This window comes from Mustela nivalis (genome assembly GCF_964662115.1).
Source record: "Mustela nivalis genome assembly, chromosome: 14".
Lineage (NCBI taxonomy): Eukaryota > Metazoa > Chordata > Mammalia > Carnivora > Mustelidae > Mustela > Mustela nivalis.
The window spans coordinates 36,882,229-36,903,130 of NC_139033.1; the positions used below are offsets into that span (position 1 = coordinate 36,882,229).

Consider the following 20,902-nt stretch of genomic DNA (forward strand, 5'->3'; position numbering starts at 1 on the left):
TAATAATGTCTGGTCCCACCTGCCAAACTCTGCTATATTGAGACGCTACAGAGAAATCGAGTAATATGTCATTCACGAGTGTCTCGTAAAACAATTCCCTTCCCTAGTCTGCAAACCACGCATAACGGAACTGGGTCTGCCCATGGCGCGGTCAGAAGGCAAGCCGACTGGAGAACGGAGGCACAAGCAACCTCGGCATCCCGGGAAGAGTGTTGGAAATGTCTGGAAAGTCCTTTGCCGAGTTGTGGCTGTGGTTCCTGACTTGGCCGAATTGGCAGAGGCCACCAGGGCATGCGTTCAGGGTGATCCGGGGCCGAGCCCGGCTCCAGCACCAGCACCCGGCACCGCCGGGTGGTGGGGCGCCGCCACTAAGGCGGCTCGGGGCGGGTTTTACCCCCCGGACCGCCCCGCGGGGTGGCCGGCTCCGGCGAGGGGCGTGTCTTCCTTGGCCCCGCCCCCCGAGGCCCCGGCCCGGTGCGGCCCGCAGCGAATGAGCAGGCGCACCGTGAAGGCTCAGGGGGGGCGACGACACGAGATAAGGCCTGGGGTGGCGGTGACAGCAGCTCGGCGCCTGGGGGCCGGCACCCGATCGCGCCACCGCGGGAGGAACCCGGGTTCCGGGCGAGGCTGCCCCGGGAATGCTTTCGGGAGGCACAAACATGGCTGCGGCCGTGCGAGCTGCGGGCGCCCTGCTCCGCGACCGGCGTAAGTGAGGCTGTCGCGGCCGCCGCCGCCGCGCGCGCCCCTGGGACGACGGGGGCAGCCGGCGCCGGGGACCCCGGGCCTGGGGGCTTCCGGGAGCGGCGCAGGAAGCTCCGCGCGACGGGGCGAGGGGCGCTGTGGAGGTGGGACCGGAAAGGGGTGGCCCTCTGGGAGGGGAGAGCTGGTACGTGGGTCGTCAGCGGGGCGCGGCCGGGAGGGGTCCGGGAGCAACGCGGGTCGCTGGGGGGCCTTGAGCAGTGCGGGGGTTTGTCAGCGCCTTAGTTCTTACCTGTAAAATCAGTAATGGGCGTCAGGGGGTTGTTGGGAACCTTAGGGGAAGACCTGCCAGGGAGGATGGTCACTAGGGCGTCGTGGTCCTCACCGCGGACCTCTGTCCTGGAGTTCCCTCCCTGGTGATGGAGGTCGCAGCGTGCCCACCGCTGCTGAATGGTGACTGGGCACGGACCTGCCTTATTTTATTTTTTTTTCTAAGCAGTTCCCCAGTTCACCAGTCTGGTGCCCACTGTGAAGGAATGGAGACAATCCACTTTGAATTTCCATCAACTTATTAGAGGTGCCTTTGTAGAAAGATGGTTAGGACCCGGTTTATACTGAGGGTCGGGTCCCTAAGGGTACTGGGAGCAAAAAGCATTAACTTTTAGGAAGAGGACGCGCAGTGCCAGTAATGGGGCTGGAAGGTGGATTGAATTAGTGTTTTCTTTCTTCCGCCCTTTCTGTGGAAACTCTGACAGGTTCTACATTTGAGGTCACAGAGCAGTATGAGAAGCTTTAAATGATTTGCTGTTCAGATTACAAGTAACTACGTGGAAGGATTCAGAGACCATAACAAAAGTGGATTTGAAGTCAATTGAATTATGGACTCTGATTTTAAGATGTAGTTATAATACCTTAATCATCTTGTTGAAATGAAGGAATTAACATTATCGGGTTGGAAAAAATTGAGTAATATTTCTGAAAACAAATTCTGAAGGTACAAGTGTAAAGGCAAAGTCTTATACTATGTTTTTAGCATATTACAGAATCAGTAAGAACCTCCCTGGGGTGGGCCACATACTGTGTATACTATATATATTTTTTAAATTAGAAAGTGGATAGGTTAATGAATTATTGTTTTGTTCTTTTTGCCTTTCCAAATTTTCTACATTAAGGATCTATGTCTTTCATGATTAGAAAAAAATTTCTGGAATTAAAAAAAAAAAAAGAGCATTAGTGTTAAATTAGGGACACTTGGGGTGCCTGGGTGGCTAAAGGTTAAAGCCTCTGCCTTCAGCTCAGGTCATGATCTCAGGGTCCTGGGATCAAGCCCTGCATCGGGCTCTCTGCTCAGCGGGGAGCCTGCTTCCCCCTCTCTCTCTGCCTACATGTGATCTCTCTCTCTCTCAAATAAATAAATAAAGTCTTTAAAAAAATAAATTAGGGTCACTAGAACATTTTGGTGCCATACCAGAAAATAATTCTTTTTTGAAAGCCTCCCCTCTCTAAGTGTTTATTAATAGTCACCATATAGTACATAACTTCTGCTAATTTTCATGACATAAGTAGGGTTAGAATACCTGGTCTTGGTTCATAAGTGGGCAAGTCCCTGTTACTGAGTATTCTTCTCATTTAACCACATGTGGTGTGCCTGGTACTGTTGTTAGGGCTGGCCGTAGATTAAAAATTTTTTTCCTAATCTTCACAACAGTCCTGCAGGGTTAGCCTTATCACCATTTTACAGATGAGAAAAGTGAGGCTTGGGGTAGTTCTTTGAGTTGCCCAAGTGCTGCCACACAGCCTGTTTGGTACTATCAGGGGTTTCCACGAGATCTCTCCAGCTCTGGAACTCGGACACTCTGTGCCACACAATGCTGTCTCTGCCTTTGGATTTCTCTTAAACTGTGAGCTGAGTGTATATTCAGGAGTCTCAGTTGATCCTTTGTTTGAATAATTAAACAACTTTAGCTACACGTATACTAATTGGTCAGAGACTACTCTTGGTTTCTCTGAAATTTTCAGATCATTAGGGGAGAGGAGTGTCATAGAGAAGATCTTGAGAGGTGGGTATATTAACCCTAAGTCCTGAGCACAGAGGACCCATTATTAGCAGCAGTGCCCTGAGAATTTGTCCAACCACAGAGGATTCTGTAAGCGTAGGGCATGGCAACAGATCAGCAGCTTGAAAAGTTCCCAGCTCCCAGACTGTCCGAGGAAGTATTAATATACGAGTTGAGGATTCTAGTCTCACTCTCATTCCCTTCTGCCACTCCCTTTTTAAGATTCACAGGGGAAATCTTATTACCAGCAGTCAAATCTTGTAATGCCCAAATTCTATTCTGATACCCCATGGAACCCAGTATAATCTCATTCATATAAGGAATCACAGACGTTGTGACATGATTGAGAACCTGGTTAAATCTCATGCAGTTCAGAATTAAACTTGTCTAAAATAAGGAGATGTGGGTTGGTTTGAGACTTCATTTGAGCAGAATTGAACTTCTTTATGTCAATCTCTTGCACTTTCACTTTGAGTTAATAAGGACTGTTCAGCACAAGCTCACATAATTGGCTCTGTTGGGAATGTGCACAATATAGATAGTTGGAAATCTAAAGGGCTTGGAGATACCATTCTCCTATATCTTATAGACAGGGTAGGTGAAAAAAATCAGCAGGCGTATTCCCTGTGCTCTTACAAATGGAGCTAATGCGAGCACTGATCATCTGTGGCAGGTGCTGTGAGGAGTGTGTCACGGGTGTCCTTGGCTGTAATCATCAAAAGGATCCTGGTAGCAAGGTGTCGACATTTTACTGGGAAAGCGAAGGCTCAGAAAGAGTGTAGCCTGGTCCCAGTACATTACTAGTAAGTGGCAGAGCTGGGGACAGTCAGATCTGCTGGCGCATAGCCCGAGTTCTTTACCCGGTATCCTCTGACTCCTAAGTAGGAGGAGGGTAGAAGGAGACGGATCTCAGCTGATTTCAGACCAACTGGTTTGAGAGCAGAGAAGGGAGAGGTCACGTGTACAGGGTGGGGCACCGCAGTAACCTCCATCCCACATTGCCATCTTGGGGACCTACTGGATAGCTTCAGTTTAATTTCACTGTAGGTCATATAAGGATGAAGATTCTTCCCGCTACAGCTAAGTAGGGCCCATGGACTCCTCAGTTCAGGAAGCTTCTCCAGGCCCACACCTAACTCTTGTGGGGCCAGGACAAGAGTGCAGATGGAGACCCACATAGCATATGTGGGATAGCCAGCTAACAAGCTGTGAGATATGTTCTCTTCTCCACTGCTGGTAGCTAGACCTTCATCGCACCCTGGAAGAAATGTCAGAAAATGTCTCTGCCTTGTAGAGAGCTGGCTCTGCCCTGTAGGCTTCCCTGCTTCTCTTTCCACTGCCGGCTCTGCCCTGTGTGGTGAAGAGTCCTGTGCATATGCCCAGGTGGACACTCCAGTCTGTTCTTGCCCCTGCACATAGCTTCCCTCGGGTCAAGAATTGCTTGCACAGACGGTACAACCAGCCCTCAGGAGGCTAGAACTAGGAAGGAGGCCTGTGCAGACCCTGGCGCTGAGTGTGGGGGCTCTGGGGACAGGGAATTCTGGGGTTCTGGGTCCTGGGAGCCTGGTCAGGAATGTGGGCCATGGACCCTGGGGTCCCTGAATCCTTGGCTGTGCAAGCCGCATACCCGGTTGCCGGGGGCTGCAGCAGGAGGAGGGCCAGAACGGGTCCTCTAAAGTACCCTTGTCAGGGCCCACAGGCAATGCTAGGGTTCTCAGCACTGGTGCTTTTTTTTTTTTCTTCTTTTTTTCAGATTTTAAATTTATTTATTTGTTAGAGAGAGAGAGAGTGCGTATGCGGGGAGAGAGAGAAACAAGCAGGGGGAAAGGAACGGCAGGCAGGGGGAGGGGAAGCCCTATGCAGGACTTGATCCCAGTACAGTGGACCACAACCTGAGCCAAAGGCAGACACTTAACTGACTGAGCCACCCCGGGGTCCCTAGCACAGGTGCTTTAGGGGAGAAAGCTTATAGGTCGATGAGGTCTGTGCAACTGACAGTGGAAAACTGGCTTGATGGCCACTCCCTTAAATCAATGGTTCTTAGCCTGTTCTGCAAGCTTCTCACTTTCGTATCAGCAGCACACTGCTGCCAGTAACTTCCAGAAATGTGCAGGGATCGTTTCAGAATCTTCTGAGGCTGAGTGAGGAGGTGTGTTTCTAAAAAAGCTCCCTGCAGGCCCTAGGGGGCGCCACCCCACCTTGTCAGAGGGATTTTAAGTGCCTTGACCTATGTGCAGAGAAATGCTGGGAAAACCTGTGCTACAGCATCTCTTTAAGTTTTAAATCCAGGATTGCTGCTCTGAGGACCTCTTCCAAAGGAATTACTTCCCTGCTAGATTTCATGCGGCTACTTTAACTTTGTCACAGTGGTGCATGGCGGCTCGAGGACCTGCCAGCCATGGAGGGGCCAGTCCATGGGAGCCACGGCGACAGCTACCGCAGAAACAGCCCAACCGGCCAGAAGCCCAAAACCACAGGTGCAACCGGGGAAGAGGTAGGACTCTAACTTGTGGTACTAATAAGAATTTCTGTTTGTGGATGCAAGCTGCTTGAGGAGAAAGCTGCTGGGGCATGCCAGTATGTAAGAGTGGGATGTTAGTCTTGGCTTCCTTTCAATAGCAGGAAGAGTACAGCTCTCTCTCTCACACACAAACACCCCCGCCCCCCCCCGCAAGGTTTTTAATTTTTTTGGAATTTTTTACATATTTTTAAAAATTTTTATCAAAAATTTTTTTCCCAGCTTTGTTGAGGTATGCTTGACAAATGAAAATCCCACGGGCTTTTGTTAAAGGACACATAGCTCAGTACAGTCTGCAAATCATGAGGAATTTAGTTCTGGAATACATCATGTAACACAAATTATATGTATGCTGGAAGTGTATTTACAAACCTAACATAATTACCCCTATGAAATGTCTGTCCTGTATAGGATAAAGAATAACTAATCCGTCAAGAGTGTATATAGTAAACTCTGCCCATTATTTTTCACTGTTAACACAGTGAGCATAATTAGAAATGAAATAATATGATTTGCGATTTATTAAAGGAAGAAAGGGCCTGCTGTTTGCTGGTGGACGTCAGCGGGCACGGCGTTGTTCTTGGGTGTCTTCTTCCATAACGGAAGCCATAGCTGTGCCCGCGTCTTCCTTGGTACAGAGGCAGCACAAGACTCTAGAAGGCAGTCATTTAGATAGGTTCACAGAAGTAGCACACTCCAACCCTAGCAGGGTGAAAGAAGGAAAGTTGCCATGAGCTATTAACTTCCTGACCTTTCTTCTAGACCGGATGTTCCGTGAAAGCAATACAGCTATGAAAATGAGTAGTCTTATTTTGTGTGTGTGATTTTTCATTGTGTGATTCTGGGTACATTGATTGAACACTGAGGAAACTGAGGCTTGGCAGGGATAGAGCCATAGGCAAAGTGTTGAAACCTTTTCGAGGGAGAAGTTTTAAATATGTTACGCCATTTATACTTTTACATTCAAACAAAGGGGACCTGACATTCAGAGCTTGGTGTCACATGGGCTGTGTCTGGAGGGAGGAGAGACAGACCATGGCTAAAGCTTTGCACTTCACATTCTCTCATAGAGGGTGTCGGACTAGGGCAGCTAATGCGCCATTCGTTATGCACAACACAGTTTTGAATTAAGTGCGTGTGTATTTAGGTATTTTCAAATCATGTGCATCTCTTTCATGTGTAAGCTCATCATGGTTTACAAAACATGGGTTTGCAGAGCAGAGTAACATCCAATTCAAAGCCACTCTTGTTCTGAGCTCAGGTGTTATAGATGGAAAACAGTTCCAAATCTCGTTTGCACATTGATACCCTCTGTGGCTTAGGTAAGTCTCTTAGCTTGGGGTTTCTTAACCAGTAATCTGTTAACTGGCAGCAATCCATGGGAAAAAGCGCTTAATTTATTGTGAGTCACAGATTTTGAGGGTGAGACACAGGATCCCAGAACACTGGTGGTCTAAAAAGAAAGATTAAAGGAGTATTACAGTTTCACAATATAATGAATTTGAAATTTTCAGGTATCAAGAAAAGAAAACTAAATACCAGCTTGTTAATTCATTGATAAGACTTTTGGACAGAGGAGGTGGAAAAGTTGTAGGACAATGACCACCTTCCAAAATAGTTGCTTGGTTTAGTAAAAAAGAGAGTAAACCCCCTTCCTCTAACCCAGTGGTTCTCAGCAGAGGGAGGGGGAAGCTCTCCTTTCCCACTCCCCAGGCGTATTTGCGATGTATGGAGACATTTTCGGTGGTCACAACTCGGGTGGGGTTTGTGCGGTTGCCACCCAGCGAGTAGAGGCCAAGATGCTACTGAAACCCCGCAACGTGCAGCACAGCCCTCCACGGCCGGGGACCATCCAGCCCAGAATGCCAGGAGTGCCCAGGAAGAGAAAGGCTGGCCCAAGACAGTGATTTGACAAGTGGACCTAGTTCATCCTAAATGGGAAGATCCCTGACATCCCTGAAACGCAACAGTGCCCTCACCCCAGGAATTGGTTCTTATTTTGGAAACTTAGGCTGAGAAATTCAGATTTCTGCCTCATTTGTGTTTGCTTAAGCAAACAGTTTCCTGTATACATTTGTATACTGTATATTTGTATACTGTATACTTTTACTGTACAAATGTATACTGTATACATTCGTATACTGTATAATGTATATTGTATACATTACATTTGTAAACTGTATACATTTGACATACTGTCCTGCCTCACATTATCACCACCTTAGTGTTTCTTTAAAATTGCAAGAAAAATGTGCTTGTGATCTTGTTGACTTTTTAGAACACATTAGGACTGGTCCTCCAAATGAGCCATCTCGGCAGGGCCAGCTCAGCCACTGCGGTAGGTTGAGGTGGTCTTGATGGAGGAGGGTGAGAAAGTGGGACCCCTCCGCATTTGTAACAATGGCGTTTGACATAAACCGCAGTCTGGTCGTTTCTCAGCTGCTTTATCAAGAGTGAATGGAGACAACTTGAGCCAGAAAAAAGAAAGAAGTAATGACAATCACGCTGTTACATGGATGAACCTTGAAAATTGTATGCTAAGGGAAAGAAACCAGACACAAAGGGCCACATATTATGTGATTCTATTTTTTAAATATATTTTTAAAAGATTTTATTTATTTATTTGACAGAGATCACAAGTGGGCAGAGGCAGGCAGAGAGAGAGAGGGAAGCAGGCTCCCTGCTGAGCAGAGAGCCCAATGCGGCGCTCAATCCCAGGACCCTGAGATCATGACCCCAGCTGAAGGCAGAGGCTTAACCCAATGAGCCACCCAGGTGCCCCGATGTGATTCTATTTCTATGAATAAGCAGATCCATAGACCCAGAAAGCAGATCAGTGGTTGCCAAGAATGAGCAGGAGGAAGAATGGGGAATGTCTCTAGGTTGGGGGGGTGGAGGGGGGCAGATATTCTTTCAGGGTAATGAAAATGTTTAGGAATTAGATAGTTGTAATGGTCACATAACTTGGTGCATATATTAGAAACCACTGGATTGTAATTTAAAGTGTCAGATTTATGGTGTGTAAATCATATATAAATTTTTACAAATGCAAAAAAAAAGCACGTGAATGGAAGAAACACTCCTTGTCCTTTAGTATCCCCACAACAGGCTCTTTCACTGCTGTCACAGGGCTACCACTCATGGGACCACGCAGGCCTCCAGTTCTCCGGCCTCTCATCTCTGGCTATGACCTCAGAGTTCCAAATCTCCAGTCTTGGGCTGCTAGCGGCCACTGGAAGCATGCAGGAGGCCCTTGGTCCCACTCTGGCTCCATCTTGCACCCTGAAGGGGTGTAGGGATGGGGAACTCATCTTGGCCTGGCTCCGTTTAGTCTGTGCAGGCTCCAGAGCGGCTCTGGAATTTAGAGGTTTGGAGTTTGCATAGTCCTTTTGTTTATTTAGCTTCCTCCAAACTGTTTGATTTTCTTTTTTTGCTTCTTCTGGCTTATTCGGTGCTTGATTCTTTAGACTGGGAACTATTTGAATAAGATACAGCAATTTCTTGTAGGAATCTAAGCAGTGGCTGTAGATGAAGGGTGGAGAGGTGAGTGCAACACGAGAAGTGTGTATACTTTATTGTAGCAGGAGACACGAAGAAGGAGTAAAGGAGTAAAGGCACTCTGGAGAAGGCAGCAGAGTAGCAAGAAATAACTTGTCAGTAATAATTTAATAACTAAGGAGAAGGGAGCAGATAAAGAATTAGATACGGGCTGCTTTTATACTGTGGAGGTTTAAACTTCTAGGAAACCCATGGCTTCTCTGTGTATAATAGAACTTCTGTGTTCCAGGTCATGCAAATTAACTAAGTACACTATCTATTTAGTTCTCCAGACAGCATTTGAGATAGTTGGTGGACTCTCTATCTTATAGGTGAGGAAACCGATGCTCAGAGAGACCAAGTCATTTGTGTATTCGTGAGGCATTCACATGAACAGTTGCTCCAACCACAGGACAATTGTAGATTTATACCTGGCTCTTGGTCCCTAAGGCATGGGATCTTTTCTCAGGGCTGACCGTTTAGTGGAGAAACATTTCAAGCCCAGAGAGTCCAGAATCATGGAGGGAGCTAGGAGACCAAGGTCAAAGTCAGTGCTGGGTCCGTGTGGAACCGGAAGCCTCGTGCATTCCCAGATAGGTAGCCATGGGATGCCAGTGCATAGCTCTGTAGCTCTGTACCTTTGCTTTGAAAAGATTGGATGTGAATTTGCTACTGAACCAAGATTGTACCTTAGAGGATACAAATCAACCATTGCATTTTGTTTTCTGTAGGAAGCCGAAAACTGGAATATTGATGCTAAACATGGGTGGCCCTGAAACGCTGGGGGATGTTCACGACTTCCTTCTGAGGCTCTTCTTGGACCGAGACCTCATGACGCTTCCTATTCAAAAGTAAGATATGTCTAAGCACCTGTGCTTCTTCCTAACTTATGCAGCCCCTCTTGCCTTACGTGTACCTCAGTTCTTTAGTTAAAAAAAAATAAATGGTTTTAATGCATATCTGGTAGTGGCTAGAGCAGCATTATTATTTTCCATTAGGTATAAGAGAGAAATGGTACTGCAAGAATTGCAGTGGAGAGAGAAAGCAAGTGGGTGGTGGGTAGAATTCCCCTTGAGCCCTTTCTTTCCCAGAGCTCCGGAAATTGCAGGTGTCTGACACAGCTGATGTCCCTTTAAAGATTGTTACAGACTTATTTGTGCTTGGCACTCAATGGCTGATTGATACTCAGGGAAGCAATGATTAGTATGCATTCATACTGTGACTATGGACTGTGGCTCTCCCCTTTCATCCCCCCCCCCCCAATTTATTTGTTCCCTTCTCTTTTAAAATAGGTTTTTGTAAAGAAAAATGTATACATGCATATGATAAAAAATGCAAATAGCAGAAAAAACGTTCACAGTAAAAAGCAGTAAAATCCTTGGGATTCCAGCCTTCCAGTTACCCCCTGGGAGGTTACAGTTGTACCAGAAATAGAGAAATCTGTAACTGTACAGGTATCTTTCTGGTTACATTTAGAACTAGTTTGTGCATATGCAAGCATATACATATCTTTATTTACAGATATAGATATGTAGTTATGCATGCACATGTATAGCCTCCTGGTTCTAACACAAATGTGAATGTACTTATGTCCATTATTTAACACTTTGCTGTTATTTTTTTCTTTAAACTTAATGTATCTTGGAGATTGTTCCAGAACAGATTACATAGATCTGGCTTATTGTTTTTTTTCCATGACTATAGAATTGCATTGTTGAGTCATACCTTAATTTATTTAACGTGTGGCTCATGGTGGACATTTATGTTGTTTTCGTGTTAAAATGAACATTCGTGTGGTTTGTGTACTTCTTTGCTCACAGATGCAAATGTATGATTAATATGCGTTTTCTTAAAGTAAGAGGAATATATGCTTCCCAGTGTCTTCTATATCCCACTTCCTACTAGGTGTAGGATCAGACATTGCTAAGACAGTGGCTCGCACGCATCTAGGGTCTGTGCCTGAATGTTCGGTGTCCTGCTTCTTCAGGCTGTGTTGCTAGAATGTCATGTGGGGCAGAGGTGGCCACCTCTCCGAGAGCGTTTAGTTTGCTGTCTACTCAAGGGCAAAAGAGCTGGCTGTTGTCACTCAAGTCTTCTGTTTTTAAAGGCTATACTTAGGCTCTTCTTATAATTTTGCTTATCTTTTCTATTGAGTCGTTTCTGAGGTTGCTCAGGTGGAATAAGACCCACTTACCTACCTGTTAAATGATTTAGCAAGCTGGCGCCAATCATCGCCAAACGTCGAACCCCCAAAATTCAGGAGCAGTACCGCAGGATTGGAGGCGGGTCTCCCATCAAGATGTGGACCTCCACGCAGGGAGAAGGCATGGTGAAGCTGCTGGATGAGTTGTCCCCACACACAGGTACTTAATCACCGTCTCACTGGCCTTGTTCTTGCAAATCAGATCTGAAGACCCGATCACGACTGGGTGGTAGGTGCAGTTCTGAGGGGTTCCTGTGTGATGCATTGTCCCTTAACTCTCTCCTCCAGGTATTATCCTTTGTTGTGGGCCATGTAGCCTGTTACTTCCTTATGTTGCAGAGGAAAGAGCAAAAGATTTGGAACAATTAGTTTCAAAAGAAAGTTTGAGGGGCACCTGGGTGGCTCAGTGGTTTAAAGCCTCTGCCTTCAGCTCAGGTCATGATCCCCGGGTCCTGGGATCGAGCCCCACATCAGGCTCTCTGCTAGGCAGGAGCCTGCTTCCCTTCCTCTCTCTGCCTACTTGTGATCTCTTTCTCTCTGTCAAATAAAATCTTCAAAAAAAAAAAAAAAAAAAAAGGAAGTTTGAGGTGTGGGTTAAGTTGAGCTAGATCATAAGAAAGAGGCCAGGGGCACCTGGGTGGCTCAGTGGATTGAGCCTCTGCCTTCAGCTCAGGTCGTGATCTCAGAGTCCTGGGATTGAGCCTTGCATTGGGCTCTCTGCTCAGAGGGAAGCCTGCTTCTCTCTCTCTCTCTCTGCCTGCCTCTCTGCCTACTTCTGATCTCTCTCTGTCAAATAAATTAAAATTTTAAAAAAAGAGAGAAAAAGAAAGAGGCCATATACTATGAAGAAAAGATGCAGATCTCATTGCCCCGGAAAGAAATCATTGGGAAATGGAACAGGGCTGCTGTTAGTGCCTTTCCTTTCTGTGCAGAAAGCTAGTTAGATGAACAGAGCAGAATTTGTTAGTTGTCAGGGCAGCCGTGAGACCGTAAGCAACTTTCAGCAGCTGCTCTTGGCACTCAGCGATACTGGCTAGCATGAGGTGCTGGAGGACTGCGTGCAGCTAGTAACCATCCTCTGAGAACCTCTAATGCAGAAGAAGAATGTGCAGAATGAAACCTTAACTGCATGAAAAGAATTGTAAGTGTGCATTTAGCTGCATTCAAGACCCATTGCATGCTGCTGGACACACCATCATTCTTATGTATACTGAGACAAGAAACTCTGTCTGCTAATACTAAGACAGCATCTGTTGCAGACGTGGGCCAATATGAGAAAGTTAAACCAAGAGATGTGCATGTAATATGTGAATTACAGATGCATTTTGGGGCTTCAGAATCAGGACAGGAGCGTGACACAGTGAGGACCCTCGAGGACAGCCACCCCTCCAAGCGGGACCAAAAGCATTTCACTTTGCTCTGAGAGAGCAGCACTGAGTGTCACCTCAAGCTGCTCTCAGAAGCCACCACTTCCCGTCACACACAGGGACAAAGGCTCTAGCTCAGCTCATCTCACTTGGAAAATTGTTCAGTCACGCTTCTGAGCATCGGGTGTGCTTCCTGCCTTCGCTGGTGGCTCAAGGGCATTTCCTACACAGTTCAGCCATGTGCACCACAATGTGTCTTGAAAACATTAGGTGAGGAGAGCTTGGCTGTGCCCTACTTACACCTACCTGATAGAGAACAAGCCCCCTGGTCCTAAACAAACAGTTTATCACCATAAAAGGTTTAGTGTGAATCAGACCTTCAGTTGCTGTGCTGTCTTCAGTGGAAAAAGAGGGGGCAAGATGGCATTTCTGTCTGTGGATGTAGTAGAGCAGCACTCGTCACCACCAAGCATCCGGCAGAGCTGTCAGCCTCGGAAAACCCCAGATGGAGGGCGTCCTTCTCATCTCTTCTCCCTAGGTGGGGCTGCTGGGTTGTCCAGATCACACCGGCCAGCCTGGGACTCAGCCTCCCAGCTTGGCCTGGAAAGAGTCCCGTGGAATGAACTAGATATAAATCACTTACTATCAAACATCTGATTATTTTAATCTGTGGCCATTTAGTACAAAGGAAGTTATATCATCTAGATTCTAGGATTATTCCCTGCTTTGGTAGGGGCCAAAGAATAGTAATATCTACGTCATGTTTTCATAGTCAGAATCGTGATTTTTTTTTTAAAGATTTTATTTATTTATTTGACAGAGATCACAAGTAGGCAGAGAGGCAGGCAGAGAGAGAGGAGGAAGCAGGCTCCCTGCAGAGCAGAGAGTCCCATGCGGGGCTCGATCCCAGGACCCTGAGATCATGACCTGAGCCGAAGGCAGAGGCTTTAACCCACTGAGCCACCCAGGCGCCCCAGAATCGTGATTTTTAAAAGATCAGTTATTAAGCATTCCATCTTACTGAGACTTATCTGAAAGAGTAAAGTCTATTATTCTTCCTTGTAACTTTGGGGATAAGTTTAGGGTGTCCGCTCTGTGGCTTGCCTCTCCAGTCCCTCAGTCGTTACTAATGTGACAAGAAGTCATCTTTCCTCCCTTCTCTCTCGCTCCAGTCACTGGGAAGTACCTGCTCTTTTCACGCGGTAATCCCACTTCCATCCATTCCTAAATCCAGCCAGCTGGCAGGTGTTTGTAAGCACTGACCACACTCAGGTACGGTGTAGTGGTAAGGGATGAAGTAGTGAGTACGTCACACCCTTACCTTCATGGAGCTCAGTGACCTGGTCATTGTCACCGAGGCAGGGAGTTGTCTCAGGCTGCTTTTAGTTTCTCTGGATCTGGGAACCTTGTCCAGGGCCTGGTCCTGGGAGGGCTTTGGTGCTGATGACCCTTTGACCTACCACTGTTCTCTGTGGCCCATACTTGGGACCCTTGGAGCAGGCAGGTTGCATTATTGCTCTCTCCTGCACCGTAGATAGCCACGTAGCAGTTTCGGCAGACCGCTCTGGGGCTATGGTAGAGTAGCTTGATGAGGCCCAAGACTGGCCATCCGTTCATTCATCTGTGGTGCCCCGAGTGCCCTGCACTGTTCGATGCTGCCTTTCAAAGTCAAAAAACATGGTTTCTACTTATGAGAAGCTTCCAGTCCAGGGAGACCCTACAGTTGCAGCCTAGTCTGCTTAAGGGGCAGAGAGAAAATCTTTTAAGATTAGCTGGAGAAATGCTACACAAAACAGGTGGACCAGTGATCACACAGAATGCAGATGGAGGAAAAATGGAATAGTCTTGAGGTTTGGAAATTGCTTTGGGGGAGGTTTGTGCTGAAGACCAAGATTATCAGGTGTGGCTCTACCAGGGACCTGCCCAGATTACCTAGAAAGAGGTTCCTTGTCCTGCTGTCTAAGGCTTGGCAGAATGGACCTGAGCCAGCGCTGAGGACCCAGGCCCTCACCTCTTGGTGTGGATTTTCCTTCCTCCTTTCTCCGTCCTTCCCCCCTTCCCTCTCTTTCTCCTTCCTCTTCCTCCTCACAATTTCACACAAAACCATCAAGTATACTTTTAAACTATGTCTGTTTGTTTATTTCTATTGTGAGAAAGGGCTCTTTACACAAAACAGTGCGATGAGTACGAGCAGGTAGAAACATTTCAAACTCTTGTTTTTTTAGGGAAGTAGCTGTTGCTTAGTAGCAGGTGTAGAGATCTCGGCCTGCTCTGGCTTTGTGTAGAATTGACTGTTAAGTCCTACGGTCAGTTTAATGAGGGGATATAACTTGGAATTGGTGTCATGTGTTTACGCCGCATTACAGGAATTGAGGGAAGACAGAAGGAACTAGATGAGAAGCGTAATCATTTCATGAAAGTCTAAATCTCAGACACAGTTGAAAAATGATAGTTTGGTTATGTAGACTGTGACTGCTTCTCAGGCAGCTGTAAGTATGCGTTGTGCTGCAGAGTAAGTGAGTGGTTCTTTACAGGGTGAATGGTGGGGAGGAGCATGGGCTTTCTTCAGGTGGAGCTGGCTTCCCTGGGCCTGCTTGTAAGAGTTCAGCCAGATGACTTACCCCACTAAGCCTCATCTCGAAAATGGGGGTGATCACAGAACCCAACTCCTAGAATCATTTTGAAGATTACACAAGATAATCATGAAAGGCATCAGCCTGGTGCATGGTACATGGTAAAAATTCAGTACATGTGAGCCTTTATTATGATTCGTTGTTGGCCTAGGGCTCCTGACATGATACAACTCGAAAAGCATTGCGCTATTTCATACCTTTCTCTCAAAGAGTCATGTACAAATCAGACATTTGATCTGTGGGCTGGAAAGGAATGAAGTTTCATGGCTCAAAAATTCAATCAGTTCTTCTTTTTTTTTTTTTCCTGGTCACATGTCACCAAAGTCTTCCGGGTGGTTGGTGGCTACTGTACTCTGTGCAGGCCATCTTTAAATGGAACAGTCTAGCAAGTCTTATCTGTTCCTTGCAGAATATTTTACCCTCCCTCCCTTCCAAGTGAGGTCACCACCCTGCCTTTATCTGCTGGGGCACTCACTCCACCTCTCTTGCCTGCAATATTGGAGGAACTCCCCGGCCCTAGGCATTTAGGCTGCAGGTGGAAGGAAAATGCTGGAAGCTGGTTGGCCGGTAGTGTTGGAGGCTCTTACCCTAGCAATCTAGTCATAGGATTGTCTCAGAATAGATCAAAAGGCAAATTCCACTTCAGCCTCAGCTTAGGTCCCCTAGAGCTCCTCAGACAGGGGGGCTTGGGAGCGTGGTCGCTGACGGTTCTCGAATGAACCACATTGTCATCTTCAGTGAGTCAGTTAGTCATTTGGACTTTGCTTACAGCATCAGGCGCTCTGGAGTATTTTTGCTGCAGTTCATCATTTTATACACGAGAACATAAAATTGGTAGCCTAGAAGGGACAGACTGCTGAAAGGGTTCCCTTATGTCGCTTCCTTCCTCTCTGCGGCCCCTAGCCAGAGGCTATCAGAGCAGCTCGTCCTTCCTATGCACATACACGTTTCTCTCTCCTTTCTCTCGTCTGCTCCTGTCCTTGGGAACATGTACCCCTGACTGCCCATGGCCTGTGTCCCGTCAGTCAGGAACTGTTTATACAGATACACGAACGTGCACCTTTTCTTTCACTGCAGCCAAAATGTTTCTTGTGGCTATTTTTGTGACCCATACTTAGTGCAGCCCCTGCTCACGCTAGGACAGTAGCATCATCTTGGTTCTGTTACTGCTTAACATTTGTGTTGTGTCTTCCCAGTGTCATCCCTGAGAGGGAGATAGCTTTGTCCTGTGAAATGGCAGGAAGCTTTCAGTTTCAAGATTTTCTAAATGCCTAAGAAATTGTGTGCTGGCGGGTGTTTTTAAGATCCAGAACAAAAAGATGGAGAAGGACAAGGGATGGCTGGGAGAAGGGGTTTGTAGGGAATGTACAGGGAAGGCAGGCAAGGGTGTACGCCGAGCTGGGCTGTTACTTCAGATCCGGATGGGTGTCTCGAATGTAAGCTTTGCTGTTGGGTTTCTCTTCTGTATTAGATGAGAGGAATCATTTCAGTTGTCTGTTATCCGGGAACAGCTGTTGAGTATCCCAGAGCTCACAGAGGTGACCTGGAGCCTAAGGGAGCAGGAGGGAACAGGCCGGGTGGAAGCAGGCTGGGGTGGGGACCGGAAGGGGCACAGGCTTGGGAGGGGCGAGACCCACATTCAGGTTCAGCTCCACCGTCTGCTGGGGTGACTTTGGGTAGGTTCATTAACCTTGGAGAGTTTCAGTTTCTTTATCTGAATAATGGTGCTTAAATGAAAGAAAAAACAGAAGCAAAGTGTCCACCATGGTATCTGGCACATCAGAGGAGGTTATATTTCAAGAATAAGTGCTAGCTCTTTCCTTCCTGCCTTTGAGTGTCTCTTCGCTCAGTCAGGAGCAGAGACTAAAGACCAGAAGTTTGAGTTTTAAAAAACACTGTGCTCAGCAACGTTGTGGGGGTGGGGGCGTGGAGGTTGATCCCAGAAAATAGTGCCTAAAAGTCCCAGCACTAGCAAAGACTGGGTAAGATCTGAGGAATATTCTAAACTTATCCCCAGTATCAGCCTCCCAGGAAATTAGGTTAACTGTTCTTTGTTCTGGGCTTTGCATGACGTTTGGCACTCCGAGGAATCTATATAAAGATTAATACTTTCTCCTTTCCACACATGCCTCCTAATAGCCCCTCACAAATACTATATTGGATTCCGGTATGTCCATCCTCTAACAGAAGAAGCAATTGAGGAGATGGAGAGAGACGGGATCGAAAGGGCTATCGCCTTCACGCAGTATCCACAGTACAGCTGCTCCACGACAGGTGAGCCTTCCCCTTGACCGAGGGTGCGCACGGGTGCCGGGCCCTGGCAGCCATCACCAGGGAATGCAGCAGGAAAGGATAAATCATTTTCCATCTGAATGGCAAATCTAGCCTGCCCGCTTGAAACACGAGAGTGCAGCTCAGTCCATTTGAAATCTCAGGGTTCGTCTGTCCCTGAGTTATGGGCCAGTCGACTGAGAGTCACAAGCAGTGGGTTTGGAAGGCGGTCACCGCTCCTCGGTGCTTTAATGCAGTTGGGTAATGGAACGTTAAGCCACTTTTTATATTTGCGTAATAAACCCTATTTTTATGGCAACCCTAATATTCTCAGTAACGTAGCAAGGGTGATAGCTGTTTCCATTTTGAAATCAGAGGTACCCAGGTAGCATGAGAAATATTGGTATGTTTTTTCATTGTGCTTTATGTATGGGTTGGTTTACTGGTTAAACCAAAGCCCAGCTTGATGTTCCCTTTGTAAACTTCTCTCAGTGTTCTAGATTTTGGAAAATATTACTGTGTGTTGTTTCCTGTATATTTAGATGGAGCAGGAGAATAGTCATGTTTGTCCTTCTCTGTAGAATTGGTAGCAGGTAAAGCTTCTACTGTTGCCCACAAATACATTTGTTTGCATTCTGTTTTAAGGATTGGGCTCAGCACATTTGGATTCCCAAATTGTTTTTGGGTGTTAGTGCATACTATTTCTATAATTATGAAGAGAAGCAAGACGCTGTCCGAGGAGATGTTCAAAGCCTATTGTATGCCTTAAATGTTCTCTCAGAGTCCCTATGAAAATGCCTGAGTTCTCAGACACCCTCAAGAGTTTGAGTTGCAGCTTCTTTTGGAAATATACCTCTGCAACTCAAAATGTCTGCTAATATGTTATTGGAGAAGGAGTCAGATTTTATAAATATCTAAGCATAGCTTTGCCTTGCTTTACACAATAGACCTCAAACGTAGGTGTGCCTGGGAGGCTCAGTCAGTTGGTTGAGCATCCGGCTCTTGATTTCAGCTCAGGTCCTGATCTCGAGCCCCGAGTCAGGCTCCACGCTTAGTGTGGGGCTACTTCTCCCCATCCCTCTTCTCTTCCCCCTGCTTGTGCGTGCTCTATCTTGCACGCCCTCAAATCAATACATAAATGAATGAATGAGGGAAATCTTTAAAAGAAATGTATACTTCAACTGTAGATGTCTGCTCTCAAAATTAGACAAGTTAAGAAGATGATAATTTGTATATCAGAGGATTGACTGGGTTTCCTTTCACAGCTGAGTCTCCCAGTGGGTCTCAGGTGTCAGAGTCTTTGCGCCCTTTCCCTGGTCCATCTCACATGAAAAGGCAGGTACATCTTCACTCAGAGATGCGAAAGCCTTTGGGAAGTGCATCCATTCTTGGAGGCCAGGAGAGTGTTATTTACCTGTTGTATCATGTAGACACACGTTGTTGGGGCAGAGCCAGGATAGCCTGTATGTCAATCACTTGCAGTTGTTTTGGTTCTATTTTCCCCTTCATTACTACTTTGGGTAGTTTATCAAATGTTTCTGAGTGACCCAGAAGAATGGATGTGGCTTCCAGAAGTCCTTCTGTGGCTTCAGAAGTCCTGAGGATGATATTCGCCTGTACAGTGTGGCTTGCAGTGTGACTAGGCTGGGGACACTGGGATTTCTGGAGAGATTGTTTTCGAACATGCAGTGGACTCCATTTGGATTTATCTGACTCATTGGATTCTGGAACGAAACTCATTTATCTTTTTGAGAACTTCAGTTTTAGGCTAAGTGTACATTTGATTTAACTATGGGCTGTATCTGGGCTCTTATTTTAATCTGGAGACATACCAGATTAACAGCCTTCATCGTTGCAGAAACTGGTGCATTGCTGTTGGGAAGCAGGGAAATGCTGTGGAACATTTACCCTGTGTTAACATTGAGAAAGAGCCTCCGTGTTAGGATTGGTTGCATAGGATTAGCCTTGGCCCACGTGGCAGCTCCCCTCTGCCAGGAAAAAGTGCCATTGAGCTGGCACCATCTGCCTTCCTTCAGCCTTTGAACTTTTGTGATTTTGACCTCTTGGTTAAAAATACAAGTTTTGTTAGATTACTGGTAAGGATTTGCTACCCATTTAACTTAACCCTGGGGAATGATGATAATCTTGTAGAAGCAGATAAAAATAGAGAATGTTTGTGCAAACCTAAATAAGCTAGTCTTCTTATTAACAAGTCATTTAAAAAGATGGCTATCAATACTGTAAAGTAGAAAATATGCATCTCATAGTATTAAATAAAAATATGCCAAGCACTCGGGATACAAAATTGCATACATGCTAAAATTACAATTTTGTGAAACAAAACAGCTATACAGGAAAATAATAGGAAAGAACTCTGTTAGAATAAAACGATGGCTGTATTAGCATGCTGGGTCATGGCCATTTTCTTTTTTCCTTTCTTCCCCACCCCTTACTTTTTCTGCTGGGGCTGATTACCTTCATAATGAGGGGGGGATTAACATGCTTTCAGTTGTTAGACTTCGTTCCTCAAAATAGCGGCGGTTATATTTCATAAACCCTCTACCATCCTGTTTCTTACTAGAAATGGCCGCATTCCTCTTTGAAAGGCCATCGCAATTGATTGCTTTTTAGTGATCTTCATTTGCAGGGTAGTTAAATCTATCTGCATTTTAGAGCATTGAAATGATTGTAATTAGACCAATTCAGTACAGAAGCAGTTACCTATGTTGAACTTACTGCCTCTACTAGTCTGTTTTTCATTTTCACTATCATCAACACGCATCTACTAAGTGGTCCCCCTGTATGTTTCAGGCAGCAGCTTAAATGCCATTTATAGATACTATAACCAGGTGGGCAAGAAGCCTGGGATGAAGTGGAGCACCATTGACAGGTGGCCCACGCACCCGCTGCTCATTCAGGTAAGCCGGCACTGGCCGCAGCCTCTCAGCCCAGGTTCTGGGGTGGGTCAGGTTCTTGTCCCTGCCTAGCGGGTGGTGCCCTTACAAGCCGTATTGTTCTTTTGCTTAAATTGTGTGCTGGGGGTGAAAAGAAGTATTAGAGACTCGACTTGTTATGACAAGAGAAAATAAATTTGAAGATTAAAGGTTAGAGTCTCCTTTCTTCGGATTAACAGTGTTAGTTACAAGCTAGAGCAGAATTATGTTTTCAGTTTTGTGTTTCCCAATAACCAGGACATGAAAGATTATACAAAGTGTTTCCATTAATTTACATTTATATATTGAATGACTGACAGATCCTGTATTTTCTAAATCCTTTAAAAATGACAAAAATTTTAAAATTTTTCAAGGTACTAAATCTAACTGTTCTGACATGAAAATAGATTTAACATTTCTGGGGCGCCTGGGTGGCTCAGTGGGTTAAAGCCTCTGCCTTCGGCTCAGTTCATGATCCCAGGTTCCTGGGCTCGAGCCCCGCATTGGGCTCTCTGCTCGGCAGGGAGCCTGCTTCCCGCTCTCTTTGCCTACTTGTGATCTCTGTCAAATAAATAAAATCTTAAAAAAAAAAAAAAGAAAGAAAATAGATTTGGAGAATCAATTAAAACTACAATCCGAAAGCCAGAAGCTTTGAGTTGGTGTTACTATTTACTTTTTGCCATT

General features: G+C 46.0%; 1 protein-coding gene across 5 annotated transcripts in view; it reads left to right on the forward strand.

Annotated features, from left to right (window-relative positions):
* The first annotated feature begins 432 nt into the window (after positions 1–432).
* FECH (ferrochelatase) overlaps positions 433–20,902 on the forward strand; it is a 32,440-nt gene continuing 11,970 nt past the window's right edge. For 2 of the 5 annotated variants that reach the window (XM_082699842.1, XM_082699843.1), the window contains exons 1-5: positions 442–705; positions 9,543–9,662; positions 11,026–11,174; positions 17,154–17,288; positions 20,097–20,203. In XM_082699842.1, coding sequence (XP_082555968.1) covers positions 491–705; positions 9,543–9,662; positions 11,026–11,174; positions 17,154–17,288; positions 20,097–20,203 — 726 coding nt within the window. In that variant the 5' untranslated portion in view covers positions 442–490. Of the gene's footprint in view, positions 706–776; positions 887–5,123; positions 5,251–9,542; positions 9,663–11,025; positions 11,175–17,153; positions 17,289–20,096; positions 20,204–20,902 lie in introns of those variants that run through there. The other 3 variants (XM_082699844.1, XM_082699845.1, XM_082699846.1) reach the window with 3 other exon arrangements.